Raw genomic sequence first — 15922 nt, forward strand, 5'->3', positions numbered from 1 at the left:
GTTCTGAAATTCTGGGAACTACTTTTTGGTTTCTAAGAAACATATGTAGTAGGAAGCAAAGAAGAAATATTTAATCTGATTAAAGTCGAATTTGTAGAAAGTGCTTACGAAAATTTAACAGAAATAGAAATTGAATTGAATGTTGATGTGAAATTGAAATAATTATCCGGCAATTTAATGAAAGACTGAATATTTAATGATAAATTTAATGTATATTGAAGTAATTTAATTTAATTTGATTTCAAAGGAAAGTATTTTATTTTAGTATAAGGACTTGGCTGTTGATAACGGACGCACCGCTTTATTAAAAAGATCTCAATATGTTTGCGTAATTACGGACGCACCGTTTTTATTAAAATTGTATGGTTTTATTTTTATAGATACGGGCGCACCGCATCTTTTCAAATTTGTAATACGAATATCCTCGGACGCACCGGGTTAAAAAAAATTTCATTGGTTTTGTACGGAACCATCGTTTACGCAAAAAAAATCTTTTTGGTTATTTACGGAACCACCGCTTTATGCAAAAAAAATTATGTATGTTTGTTTACAGACGCACCGTATTTTCCAAAAAAAAAAAAATCAAAATCTCATATTTGTGTTGCCATGAAAGGTTGGCGAAATAAATTGTTACACTTGAAACGTAAGTACGTATATGGGGTAGTTGGGCAAAAACCAAAAAAAGTTTTTATAAAGAGAATGTTACAAAGTTATGTTTTTGTGAAAGTTTACAATGATTAGAATATTCATAAATTGGATTATAATCAACGAGATTAAATTTTTACATATTTATGAAGTTGTGATTAAGACAGTTGAAATATTCTGAATGTGAAAAAGTCGAAAAAAGAATTTTATTTGATTAGATGCATTAATTGAAAAATTTTAGGTTTGGTTTTGTCCAACTGTGACCCATATTATTTAAAAAAAAATTCATAGACAATTTTTATAAATATATTTGTGTTGTGCATTTCTCTTTTTTTTTTGTATTTTTGTAATGTTTTACTAATAATAAATTTTGTTTGAAAATAGTAATAGTGATTACATAGGTGATGTTGATGTTTGGTATTTATAGGAACAATTAATTATAATATAGTAAAATGATAGGAAATTATGAAAATTCAAAACTACAATCTTTTTTAAAGAAACAAGTTGAAAGAAAATTTTAATAGTCTACTTTTGTTTTGTGCACACTGTGCGCCATACCCGTACTGTCAATTTTTCTGAAGCCGCTATTCGTTGCCGGTCGAATAATATAATCATCTCTGCCGCTGCTAGTCTGCCATATCATACCCTCTTCTGTTATATAATAACCTCCTCTGGTAGCGTTCTGCTTCTGCTGATGTTTGCTGTAGTTTTTGGCGTTATGTATAGGTATAGCTGTACATATAGCCGTAATTGTTTATGGCGTGTTCTCACTATGACCGTTATGTGGTATTTGATGTACAGTACCTCTTTTGTAGTTTTAGGTTTTATATTATTTTAGGATTTATCAATTTTGCAAATTATTACCGTATGTATGTATAAATTAACTCCGTTATGTATTAAATTTGTCGATTTTTCCATTTTTTAATAATTTGTAGTTTACCTTTGTTGTTGTTAGTTTTCTAGATTATGTTGTATTTGTAGATCTTCTGTGTTTTTCTTTGCAAAAAAGTTATGCAGTTATTTCGCTTATTTTTATTATCTCCGAATAGATTAATTTTACATATTATTATTTGCACTCCAAATACCACCCTATGTAACCATTAAAAGTTTTTGCAGAGAAAAATTATTTCTATTTAATTCAGTTGCCTTTCCGCAATTTTGTTTTGTAAAATTTTTGAATATTCGTATATTTTTGTAAAGTTTTTCATGTTTTTAAAAATTTTTTTGTATGGGTTTTTGAATGTTTTTAAAATTTTTTTTTTGTAGGGTTTGCCCAAATTTTGTATTTTTTTTTTTGTAATTTTTATAGTTTTTTAAAGAACATTTTTTTTGTATAGTTTTTGGAATTTTTAAATTTTTGTGTAAAATTTTTACATGTTTATATTTTTTTTGGATTTTTATTTGATTTTATGTTTTTTTTGTAGATTTTTTTAATTTTAAACTTTTTTCGTAACTTTTTTCTTTTCGTATATGTGTATTTTGTTAGTATTTCATTTCAATTTTGTGTAACCTTTTGTGGTTTTTTATTCCACTTAATCGGTGGTACACCCACGCCTGTTGGGAGGTTTGCCTCCTTTTGGCCACTCGCCATAAATGCAGGCCTTCGGCCCACGGTCGCCATGAAAGGTGTCCATCTTGGACACCAAAAATATGCCGCACACACACACTTACATTTTTCTTTTAGTTCAATAAATGTTTGTTTTAATGTTGTTAAGTTGAATTGTTTTATTTAGAAAACTTTGTTTACACGTTTTAGTTCTTAGTTTCTAGTTTATTCTTTAACTTTGATTTTAGTTTCTAGTCGCAAATTTTTATCAGTTTTATTCGCGTGTCTCTAATTTGCCGGTTCTATATCAACTCTAAAAAATGTATCCACGCTGCGTTGCCATTTTTCCATATAGCTGAATGCAATTGCCACTGTTGAGGCAATTGGCATTGCTGATCAGCAACAGCTGACGGCGATGCCACTTGCACGCAGGGGTGTGTTTTGTTGCGTAAAGGCGGGTAACGCAGTGCGGTTATAGGAGTTGGTAATTTTGAACAATTTTAAATTTTCTTGGGTCTGGTAAAATTCCAGTACTTGTGCATTTATGTCCAAGATAAGTGACTTCTTAGCTGAAAAAAAAACATTTGTCCGGATGTAATTTTAAATTACATTTTCTGCGTGTGGAGAATACATCCCGTAAATTTTTAATCATATGTTTTTCAGAGCATCCTAATACGACTAAATCGTCCATGTATAAGAATGCTTGTGATGGTTTGAGACCTACGAATGCCAATGTCATCATCCTCAGGAATGAGTTTGGCGCTACTTTGAGGCCATAAGGTAATCTCTTGAAACGATAAGTACTGTTGTCCGCTGTAAAGGATGTGATATCTCTTGATTATGGGCTGAGTTCTATTTGGTGAAATCCTGACATTAAATATAGACATGAGAAATATTTCGCTCTTCTCAATTGATCCAGAATATCATCTACTCTAGGCAAAGGGAATTTATCAGCTGCTAATTTTTTATTTATTTTTCTGAAATCAACAACTAATCTCCACCTTTTTTCTTGTTTTCCCGGAAGAGATTTTTTTGGTACCAATAAAATGGGGCTGTTGTACTCTGAGGTTGATGGTTCAACAATATCATCTTGAATTAGTTTATTTACTTGTTTATTTATTTCATTCTTATGTGCTTGGGGTAGTCTATAATTTTTAATATACACAGGAGTGTTATCCTTCAGATGCAACTTTTGTTTGTAAAAGTTGTTGGTCGTAATTGGTTCTGTTTCTAATGAGAATATATCAACGAATTCTGAGCATAATGTGTTGAGTGATTTACTAGCGAATGGTGGGAAATTTTTATTCAATCTTTCTAACTTTTCTTTATTATTAGCTTTACAGTGAAGTGTATTTTCAATTATTACATAATCCTCTAAACTTTCTGTTTTGATGCCATAATCTTGAATGATTGCATGTTTATCTGTTGTATTTATTATTCTTATTAAAGCTTGATTTGAGTTTACTATCGTGTTGGCTACAAAAATGCCATTAGTCAATTCTTGATGAGGTATTAATAGTTCCTTATTGTGATTATTGATATGAACCTGTCTAATTACTTCGGCTCTTGCGGGTATTGTAATGCTATTAATTGTTGGTTTATTTGTCATTTGTATAACTATCACCCCTATTCTGCATTTCGATTACGTTCCCGTTCTCCGCTCCGCTTTAATCGAAGTTTGGTATTCTGCATTACGACGGAATCGTAAAGAGAAGAGGAAGAGCAAATGATTTTTCGAAATCATCTGTTGGTACGGAATGTGTGAACATTGGAACAAAATAAATTAAAGCAAATTTGTAAAAAACACTGAAAAACCTTTATATTTTATTATCCACGCGATTTTGTAAAAAAAAGAGCAATAGAATATATTGCCGCAGTGTTATATTTTTTTGAGTGAAGTGCTTTCATAATTGTAAGTGTGTTTTTGTCGTTCTTTTGGCCAATTCCCTGCCGTGGCCACCAAGTTTTGTTAAAACGGATTCCTGCACGAATATAGTTGACATTTTCTGAATTTTAAGGATGCTAATTTCGTTGCACTGGCCTAAAATACTTTATAAAGGTTTATTTATTCCTTCCGCAAGGATTGTTTACGTTTTCGCTTCACCTTCCTCTACGCCGGCAGCTTGATTTGGCATATAACTGGACCCAACGAACAGACACAAATTATAGCTGTCTATTATAATGGAATCAATAACCGCGGCATATTTGTGGAGTTGGAAAGCAACGCATACGAAAATGGCCAGACGAGAATGGAAACGCAAATATTGCGACATTTGTGTAATCCATTTGAGATGAGTGACGAATTGTAAGAAATTGAACTTAAAAGTGGTAAAGTTTAAAGACTTATTCTCTTATTTAGGTTCAAAAAAAACTCTCGACTTAACAAGGATGCTTTCAAGTATGTGTTAGATACTTTTGCGGGGCAAATACGTCCAAGGACTTCGACATCGACATGTTGTTTTTGACCTGGAAACATATAAAAAACAATCATCATCAAGCCTTCTTAACAAGTTTTACTTACATTTTTGTTAAAATTCTGTTATAAATTAATAAAAAAATAAAAAGAAAACATTTTTCCGCCAACTAATTTGCAACTTAGAAAAACGGAACTACGATCGAAATGCAGAATGCAAAGAATCGAACGATTCGAAGTTGGATCGAAAGAGATTGGAACACAGAATACCAAAATTGCCAAATCGAAAAAATTCCAATCCAAGTCGAAATGCAGAATAGGGCTGTATATCTTCTGGGTAGTCATATGGTCGTAGTATTAGGCTGTCCCCATTTTTATTATAATCTAAAATGCAATTATATTTTTTAATGAAGTCGAGTCCCAAAATTCCATCACATGGGATTGGGAAATTGTCTCCTACTATGTGAAATGTATGTCGTATTAAAAGACTGCCATCTGTTAGACCTGCTTTTACTGTTCCAAGTGTGCTTGTTATGCCTCGGCCAATACCTTTTAAATCTGTGATCTGTGAGTTATTTATTGTGACATTACTGTCAATTTGACCCTTCTTTATTATTGAGATATCCGCTCCTGTATCTATCAGGAACGTCGAAGTTGACTTATTTAGGGTAGTATTGGAAGATATGTAGCTGTTTAGATGCAAGTTGAATGTGCATATTTTATTACCGTTAGAAATTACTGTTGGAGTGGAGTTTGCTGCTTTTCCTGTTCGTTTATATTACGGAGATTGCTTGTGTTACTCTGATTGGATGATCTTGACTGACCTCCAAAATTACGTCTTTTGATATTATTATTTTGCCTATTACTATTGTTGTTATTATATCTGTTAGTGTTCGGTTTTGGTTACTTCGATAATTATTATTTTGGTAGCTTCTTCGGAAGTTACCTCGGTAATTACCTTGTGAGCGCGTCAGGCGTAACACTGTATTTGGGTTACCCGTGATTTCAGTACAGCTATTCGTGAATTTTGAAATAGCCTTGTTCATAGATGTGAACGTTCCTGCTTGCATTATCAGTTTAACTCTTTCATTAGCCGAGTTTTTACACAAGACCTTTACAGCTGATTGTGTGGCATATTTGGTTGCCAAATCAGGTGCAAGACCGTCTGATATGTAAGCACCTTCCAATGATTTTGTTAATTTTTCGATTTCGGCAGTGTACTGGTTAGCTGTTTTACTGCACCGTTGGACATTTAGGAGTTTTGCCGTCAAAACTTCTACAGATTCACATTTAGTTGCTGAACTCAACTTTTGCCTTATTGCTAGTATTGAATTTTCAGTGCTCAAAAGGTTTCTAGCTGTTCCCTTGAGCTTAGTTTTTATCATGGAGACTGCTATGGTCTCGTGAGTATCCTTAATTTGTTCTAGGATATCTAGTGCGTCTAAGAAGCTATGTAAGTTCTCATGTTTACCATCAAACTCAGGTAGAATTGACGAAGCCGTTTTTAAGAATTCTACTGTGGTTTGAGCCATTTTGTCTTTTCTTGTTTGGCAGTTTGGCGTCTCTGTTAAATTTTCCTTTTGTTCCTGTTTTTCTTCTTCTTTTTGTTCTACTTTTGGTTCCTCTTCTAAATCGGATGCTGACTCCAGAAGGAATATGCTACAGTCTATTTCTATTTCCTTCTTGAAATTCGTTGGTACTATGAATTCTATATAATATCTTGCCAGTGAGGACACCAATTTGTCTGTAATGCTGGAAAAAATTTGATATGCTTGGTCTTTTTGATTGCCGTCGAGTTTACCATTTAACTGTTGAATTATTTTTCCTATTTTGTTAAATGCTTCCACTATTATTTTAAGATGCTTTACTACTGTTTCTGCCTTAACTTTTGTATTTTTATTAATACATTTGTAAGATTTTTCTCCTATCGTTTTTCTTCTATGAGTAGTTTAACGATATCTTCCCATTTGCCCATTGGGGATGGCAGTTCAAATTTAGTTAAACCTTATCTAAACCGTCTGCGCGGCTAGCATATCGCTTTTTTAGGAATTTATTATGGGTTGAGTAGAGTTTCAGAAACAGCTTGATGCAACTGACTACGCAGATGATTAGAAGTATAATCTTAATAGTATCTAGTGCCTCAGTATGGTCTACTACCTGGACTGAGTTTACAACGTTTGCCGTTGGTTTTTCTATTTTTGATTCTTGGCCTCCCATCGTAAAAAAATTTGAAGACAAAAAAATTTTTTGTGGTTTTTTCTTTTTTTGTATTAAAAATACATTTTTTCAATATTTTAATCTGTTCTTCCCATAAATTTTACTTTCCTTCTATATATCTCTTCAGCTGCTGTTGCGTGTGGGTTCCTAACATTCCCTATTGTTGGTTCCCCAGGCATCTGACTTTTCAACCAAATTAGAGTTTTTTCCTCATCTACAATTTTAATTTCATTTGTAAGTTCCTCAAGTGGGCCTTTACATAACTTTTAATTTTTCTTGATCTTTCCATAATTTTAAAATCAATAGTTTTACAAAATTGTATTTTATCTTTTTTTTCAACACTCTAATGTTTACATTGCTGGATTCGGTTTTTTATTTTTATAAATATTTTTCCTTAATCCCTCAGCTCAATAATTAGTAAAAAGTTTTTACAGCAGAAATTTAAATGTTTGCTTGTCAATAGGCAGCCGTTAGGTTGCCCGAATATTTTCCCTGCTTAAAAATAATGTCTAAATTGTTAAAACTATTTCGAAATTAAGCTTATTATGCATACTTATACTTATGCTGCCAGTCCTGTTGTTATACCACCTTATCACCGTTTATACCACCTTGTCACCGTTTTGTTCCTTCCAAGGTAATATCAATATTTTTACTGGTCATATCCACTGCTCCTGCATCATTTCGATTATAAAGCCCGTAAAATATCATAAAAATGGCGTCATTTTTTGAGGGCTCCAAATTGGTCATATCTACTGCTCCTGCATCAGTTCGGTTATAAAGCCCGTAAATTATCATAAAAAATGCTAAACACCATTTGCTTCTTTTACAAGGCTTAGGCTGTAATCAGACAGTAAAATCTTTGCCAGCTATGAAATTAGGCTGAAAATTCAGCCAGTAGAATCATAGGCAGGATCGCCATGTAAAAGATTAAAATGCAATTAAAAGAGTTGTGACCTTAATGAGTGAATTCTGAATGAATCTTTATTCAAATATTTCAGCTTATTTATATTAAATTATTCTAAACATATTCTTACATACATATTTACATTTAAGCATACATACTTACATGCATATCTACCTTAAGCACACATACTTACATACCTACATACAACTCGATACAAAATATGTACCTACACATCTGTGTTGAGCTGTGACTTCTATGGGAAATGCAATGTTTGCAAATTTGCTAGAATTCAAATTTGGTTGTGTGTTGTACACACACCTGTATTAAACCGTGTGAATGGCTATGCCAGCAATAATTATCAAATGCATATTTATGTGTTGATGAACATTTAGACTATTTTTGTATCATAGCATATTCGACTGATTTAAATATTTGGCATTAAATTGTTGGCTGTTTACACTACAGTAAAGTGAGAATGTTTATAAGAGTGCTTGGCGAAGTTTTGTATGTGAAGTGGCAAGGCGAAATAGACTTCAATTGCCAAGTCTGAAGTTCCTTTATATTTACAAAAGCATCATCTTGCGTGATTGTGGCGATTGCATAAGATTGCGTTGAAAGCATATTTGTGAAAAACTTCATTGTGGCCCGGCCTATAAAAATTGTGAAAATAAGTTGGCAGCATTTAGTATTCCGAAAATACTCTCTGACTTGACTTGGCAACTTAGCCACGATTATACTCCACTTAGCGCATACAATCTGGCATCACAATCAATAAATGTCAATTTGTATGACAAAATGTCAAAATGAAATGGAAACAAACAAATGGCATCTCAAAACATAAACGTCAGTTAGAACTTACATAGAAAATCTAAATTCAACAGACCTCTAAGTCAAGTTAAGTGTTGCTAAGTAGCTATGTAAGTAATCATTAACATGCAATGTTCATTTAACAGAACTGTAAGTGACAGTTCTCAAGTCAAGTCAAGTCTATGCTAAGTATCAGTAATGGAGCCTTAAGGAGACTTAAGCTGGAGACATTGGTGCTTTATCGGTAACCGTATCGGTAACCTTATAACAACTGATTCGACCAACCTTATGAGAATCAATGCAATCGATTATTGGTGCCGCTAAGGTCGTAACCGTATCGTAGCCAACCAATTGGGTTTTGGTTTACCGTCGTAATGATAAACAGCTGATTACGTTACGAATACAGCGATACGACATACGGCACCAATGACTCCGGCTTTATGTATAAGTTGTGTTTATATAAGAGAAATCCACCGTTCTCTTTATATTATATTATACAGCTTTTAAGAGAAGTATCTTTAAAGCTGACGAATGCTCTCACATGTTTTGTGTATCTCATGGCGAAACCAGGAAAAGGAGACAGACGGAAATCAGCTAATTTGTACTTTTTTAATATGATTTGACACTTCAACTTCCGGCGCAGTGCGATTTTGACATTAGTCCATCGATTAAAAAAAAAAAACAAAGTACATGAAATTTGTATTTAAATGTATACGTGACGTGACGCTGTCACCTTGTATGGTTCCGCCATGATGTATCTGTGCGTTGGTATAAAATGTACATACACATGTACGCTTGTATTCTAGGTACATTGGATATTGAGACAAAAATGCGTTGGTAGCAGCATTGTTTACAACATTTCTCTATTCAAGAATGGTTTTCCACCATGCACCAGATACCTACGTTGTATTCTGCAAAATTTGTGGTTAGTTCGTGTTTAGCCCTTATTCTGATTCAACGTTTTGGTTAGTTTCAAGTTCGCGGAGTGTTTAATAAAATATAAAAATAAATTTTGTCTGCCTATAGAGTTTTATACATACAAGTGTGTCTCTTTTGGAAAAAGGGATGTGTGTGGGCATTTTAATTGCTGTTCGTTCACAACCTCAGCATTAATTGTTACGTCCATAAAATAGTTATACATACACGTGTGCATATGTACATACTTCATTAAACGAGCTGAAAGTACATACATATTAAATTTTTCATGTGGAAAAAGGTTGACTAAAGAAAATGTGACGCTGCGACACTAGTTGCAATAGAAAATCTACGATGCTGTTTGTATGTATTCATAAATATGGATGAATGTGAAAAAAATTTTGTGGATTGGTAAAAAAAATTCTTTTCCCTCATTTAAGCATAAGAATGAATTTGTGCAAGTAATAACCTGCTGTGAAAATAAAATGTAACTAAACCCAAACCTACCGGAGTAGGAAATTAAAAGAACCTAACTGTGTATAAATTTACAGCTTTCAACAGACTTACATACATCTTATGTTCATATGCAGACACATAAGTGTGTACATCATCGTTTAAAGACGCCCAATAAGTACAACACTAGTGGAAAATCTAGCACTATATGCGTTACAATGTGCCAATATATTCATCTACATACATATATATTTATGCATATATGCATATGTAATACAATATTTAAACAAATTAATATATACTAATTCCAAAAATCTGAATCCAATTTGGCCCCTCGAATCTATGGTGATATGCATGAGTACATACGTACATATGTATTTATGTTGCGTAAAAGAAGCTTCGTACACGACTTCCGCTCTTTACAAAAATGTCAACTTCATACATACATAAACACAAATGTATATAAAATTCAAGAGATAAATCCTTGTTATTAAAAAAATAGTTAAACAAAATACACACGTAATTACAAAACAAATTTAAAATTATAATTAAATTATGATTTATGTAGTATTTAATATAACAAAGTATATTGCAATGGATACCACAAAACATAGTGAAACAAAATTGCTTATAAAATAAGGTCAAGCAATTTCAGTAAAGGGATTCAAAAACACAAAATGTTACGGCGATTACTACCAGAAAATTGTGAAGACAGCAAGACTGACAATTCATTCACAAGAGGAAATGTTATAGACCCCAAAAGCAAATGGCGTCTGTGGTGTCCATTTCAACTATATCGTATGTTTAGTTGGCACCGATATGGAAGATTTTGCCTTCTTATGAATTGCCGTCTCAAGTCAAATGGTGAGTTGCTTTTATTTTTTGAATACATAACTGCGGAGATACAAATTTTCATTCACTTCACAATCTCATTTTGTGCACTTCTTTATTACAACTTGTTTCTACTAGCGATATTCATATGTATATACATACATACATACCAACATACAATACACTAAAAGGCCGCGTCACAATGGAATTTTTCATATAGATGCGTTTAACACAAGCTTATGTGTTCCAGTAACATCGCTCAATCAACCAAAATGTTGCGAAGCACTGTTATAAACATTCTCCCTATACAACAAAAATACTAGCGAAAATATTTTGTGTTGTATTCATTTGTTCTATTGCAGGTTTTAATTACGAAAAATGTTAGAAAAGTTACCAACGAGTGGGGAGATATAATCAATCTACCGTTCTCCATAAAAATACGTCCAATCTTCATAATGCATAAGATTAAGTTAAACGCATCTGCATATATCAAAAACTGCTTGTGACGGGGCTTTAACTTCACACACACATTATTGCTTCTATGCAAACATATACATTTACATATGTACAAATGTACATCCGCTGAAGACAATTTTCTGATGCACCTGTGCTTTGACAAAAATGGGGTGCCAGGTTCTTATTACTTGTTATCCATGCCAGGGCAGCTGCTCCTGGATACACATCCATCCATACTTAAGTAAGCGTAAACATACTTATACATATCTGTATATGATATGCCTACATACATATGTTCATACGTTCATACAGCCATGTTAATGCATCCATGAATGTTTGTATGCATAAATGCATATCATGAATAAATGCAAATAAAACAAATCTACGTATGTAGATGAATGAGTGTTAATGTCCAACATAAGTTTGTAATAATGTGGCCTAAAACTGGTTAAGAACCTGATTGAACGCAGCTCTTGGGCAATCCAACAAGGAAAAAAAAACAATTTGGATCAAAATAACCTAAGCTTTGCAGCTAATAATTTGTTTATCTACATGAGTGAATAAAAGAAGACAATGAACAGGTATATTATGTACTAGAGATATACGCCGCCGATAAACGCCACCGCCGCCGCCGCCGATTTTTGTCGTTTTCTGCACGCCGCCGCCGAATGTCAAAAATATCGACGCGGCGACGGCGTCCGGCGCGTTACTATATTTTCTACTCGTTTAAGACTGTTTAGGCCATTTATTGTTCATGTCGAAAATTTGGTCGGATATGAGCTAAAGTGCGCATCACTGCCAGTTATAAGAAACTAATTGCGAAATTTAACTATTTCTAAATGTTTAAAAGTTATTTTAAAAAATGGGTGCTTTCGATGTCAGCTTAAGACGGACTTTGCATCACCCAATTCACCAAGTTATTAAAACAAAACATTAAAAGAAAAGTTATATAATAAATTTATATGCTCACTTTGCATATTTTTTGTTTTCAAAAAATTAGTAATGAACAATGAATTCAAATAAAATGGCCCCTTGCGAACATGTTTTCAAACTGTAAAAAGTTGTTAAAAAAGAAAATTACCCAAAAAAAGTGCCGATTTTTTTAAAAAGTTTATATTGCGATTGGCTGAAAGAATAAGCGAAATCAGTGATGTAAAATCCTTTATCCTTAATCCTGATTATTACCTCATACTTAAGTTGAGGATATATTTACGTATGAGAAGGGTTTGAAAAATCACTTAGGCTTACATTCAAACATCTGTTGTTTATTTGCGAAACTATACAATAGCGTCTGAAATGTTAATTTGGATTTTCACACTTCATCCTTCAACACCAAAGTCTCCCGGTTTAACATTTCCTAAATCGCTCTATTAAAAAAATTCCGCTAGGTGCGGCAAGGATCGAGATATTAAAAATACTCGTGAACTCAGAGAAAAAATCGTTCTAAAACGAACGAAACAAGTTCAAAATTAAGAACATTCGTTGACAAAAGTCTGTCAAGTACGTTTTTTCTTAACTTGTGACCGATGGGCTTGTTTTAAGAACAGTTTTTCCAAGCACACCGTTCGTATTTTATGACCACTTTGGTATTGATGTGTGAACCTTCTGTGCTCATTTCAAGCACTACTTGGGCTTGATTTAGGATTTTTCGTTCTCACGCTTCGAGAACGATTTGGGGCCCATTTAACATTTTTCGGTCTCAATTTAAGAACGGTTCGTGCTTGATCTTTGATGGGAGGGAAAGTATTTTTTTAAATATATTTATTTAATTTTTATCAATAATAATATTCTTGTCATAAATAAAGAATATTTACAACAAAAAAATTGTTATTAAAATTCAAAAGTTTAAGAAAAATGCATAATAAGCATTTTCTCATACATTTCTCTTATTGAGAAATTATTCTTATTTAAAGATGTAATCTGCATATATACTTAAAACATTTCATAACAAGTTTGAGAATTACCTGTGGATATGTGAATGTAACTGAACGAAAAATAAGAGTTAAAAAAATAGAACAAAAAAAAATTGTTTTAAAAAATTCAGAGTTTGGCGGTGATCGAACTCGCGCAACACGATCGCAAGCGCAACATCATAGCCGCTGGGCCACTACAACTGCTTGATAGCTGGTGCCAAACGGTGTATTTAACATTGTAGTGCACACGAATTGTACCGTTTTTTTTTCTTGGGCTTGATTTAAGAACATCGTTCTCATTAATAGAACATTTGTTCATATTTTAAGACCGGCCGTTCTTTTTTCAAGAAAACGGTGTCAGTTCAAGAACAAGGTTGTTGTTTTAAGAACAGGTCGTTCGTTTTTCAAGAACAAAAAAGTAAGAACATGAAAAGCTTGAGTTGAGTCCGGTGGTGCTGGATTTTAGAACGGCGTTTTTCTCTGAGTGTATTTGTAGTCCGATTTGGCTCATATTTGGCACAAATATTACATACAGTCCGGTAGAAGTGACATCAAAATACTTTGTAGTTCGAGGAGGGACAAGTATACGTGGCGCTGACTCCAGTAAAGTCTTTGAAAGGATTATGTATTCAGGACTTGGATTGAAACAAACTGGCAGGAAAGAGTCCTTGTAATATTGAGTCACTAAATGAACTAAATAGAATGAGAAATAATAGGCAGTTAAATAAAGACTAAAAACTTGATAATAAAATTAATAACAAGAAAATGTTTAAGTTAAAGGGTTTTATTGAAAACAATACTTACATTAAGTAATAATAATACTAAAAGACAGTTAAATAAAAGCGTTAGGCGCGTGAAATTTCTAAAAATGGTTGTTATTGCTGTTGTTGTAGCAGTGCTTCGCCCCACCTAACAGCTGCGACCGATCACAAATTGTCACCAATATGCTCTAACGGGAGTCCAAGGAAACTTGCTGTTTCAACAGGGGTGGACCATAATGAAAGGGGTGTTAGAGGCGTTGGTTCCACATTACAATTAAAGAGATGGTTGGTGTCATGTTGGGACACATTGCAAGCGGGGCATACATTTTGTATGTCGGGGTTGATTCTGGATAGGTAAGAGTTTAACCTGTTACAGTATCCAGAACGAAGTTGAGCAATTGTGACACGCGTTTCCCTGGGGAGTATGCCTTCCTCTTCTACAAAAAAAAAAAAAAAATAAATAAAAAAAAATGCCTGACATAAATGGCCGACGCCTGTTTGTGGAGTTCACCAAGGACCTGCTTGTGTTTTTTTGCTTCATACGGCTGGGTTCTCAGGTGCCGTATTTCCTCAAAATGCTTACGGAGATGACTCCTTAAGCCCCTAGGCGGTGTTGGCTCATCAATCAGATGTCTGTTTGGATGCCCAGGTTTCTGGATATTCAACAGGAACTGTTTGGTTAGCATCTCATTTCTCTCCGTGATGAGGAGTATTCTCGCCTAATTATGTAGATGGTGTTCTGGGGACATAAGACAGCCCGTGGCGATTCTGAGAGCAGTATTTTGGCAGGTCTGTAGCTTCTTCCAGTGGGTAATTTTTAAGCTTGGAGACCATATGGGTGACGCGTAGCACGTAAACGGCTGACCAATTGCTTTGTATGTAGTAATGAGCGTTTATTTATCTTTTCCCCAGGTACTGCCAGCAAGGGATTTGAGGATTTTATTACGGCTCTGGATTTTCGGTACAATTACGGCTGCATGCCCACCAAAATGTAGATCCTGATCAATCGTCACTCCCAATATTTTGGTGTGTAGGACAGTCGGTAGCGTAGTGCCATTGACGTGGATGTTCAAAATGGTCGACATTTGGGACGTCCAAGTTGTAAATAAGGTCGCGGATGATTTAGTCGGTGATAATGCCAGGTTTCGCGAGGCATAAAAACTGGAGAGATCAGGGAGCAAGCCGTTTATTCTGTGTGTGAAGGATAGTCAGTGTTTTAACTTTTGAAAGATTGTGTAAAGAAATATTTAGTAAACTTTGGGCGTGATGTGAAACGTGGTCAAATCTTTTCAACCGAAATACATATCTAGCAATGTTATTGTAAGCAACATTAAGTTTATTCATACACACATAGTCACAATTTGAGTAAATCTTGTAGAAGTTTTAGTGGAAATTATATTAAAACACGTCTTACTAAGTTGAATAATTTGCCAAGAAGAAAAATTTATTTAAGAAGAATTGACAAAATGTACATAAAAGAAAAAGGGTTGCCATGTGTGTAAATTGTATCTCTCACTCACAAAGTTATATTACAACACCCTCAGTAGAGATTCAATTAATTTTTCTTTTCAATTAACAATTTCAAAATTCATTAAAAAATATTACATTAAGTATATGTATGTAAGTGATTCAAATAGTAATGTATGATAAATTAAGTTTTGCTTAAACCATATTGTTTAGTAAATTTAGACAATTTGGCAGAGTTTATTGGCTTAGTCATTATGTCAGCAATCATTTCATTCGTACTTATATAACTTAGTTTAATTATTCCATCAGCGAGCTTTTCACGAATAAAATAATTCTTGACATCAATGTGTTTGGTGCGAGCATGATAGTTGTTGTTTGAAGCTAGTTTGATTGCTCCTTGATTGTCGCAGTAAAGTTGCATTGAAGTCGCTGCAGTCTCAAAAAGTTCGGTTTCAAAGCGTTTCAGCCAAAGTGCTTCTTGTATTGCAGCTGCTATTGACATAAACTCTGCCTCTGTCGATGACAATGCCACAGTGGGATGCTTACGTGTGGCCCACGAAATTGCACCACTTTGCAAGACAAACACGTAACCGG

At 33.7% G+C, this 15922-nt stretch overlaps 1 protein-coding gene across 5 annotated transcripts in view; it reads left to right on the top strand.

Moving 5' to 3' along the window:
- Nucleotides 1–9338: 9338 nt before the first annotated feature.
- Nucleotides 9339–15922, top strand: part of sns (sticks and stones) — a 1009476-nt gene continuing 1002892 nt past the window's right edge. For 2 of the 5 annotated variants that reach the window (XM_067773057.1, XM_067773055.1), the window contains exon 1: nt 9339–10764. In XM_067773057.1, coding sequence (XP_067629158.1) covers nt 10578–10764 — 187 coding nt within the window. In that variant the 5' untranslated portion in view covers nt 9339–10577. The remainder of the gene's footprint in view (nt 10765–15922) is intronic. The other 3 variants (XM_067773053.1, XM_067773054.1, XM_067773056.1) reach the window with 3 other exon arrangements.

This window comes from Eurosta solidaginis, chromosome 3 (assembly GCF_040869045.1).
Source record: "Eurosta solidaginis isolate ZX-2024a chromosome 3, ASM4086904v1, whole genome shotgun sequence".
Lineage (NCBI taxonomy): Eukaryota > Metazoa > Arthropoda > Insecta > Diptera > Tephritidae > Eurosta > Eurosta solidaginis.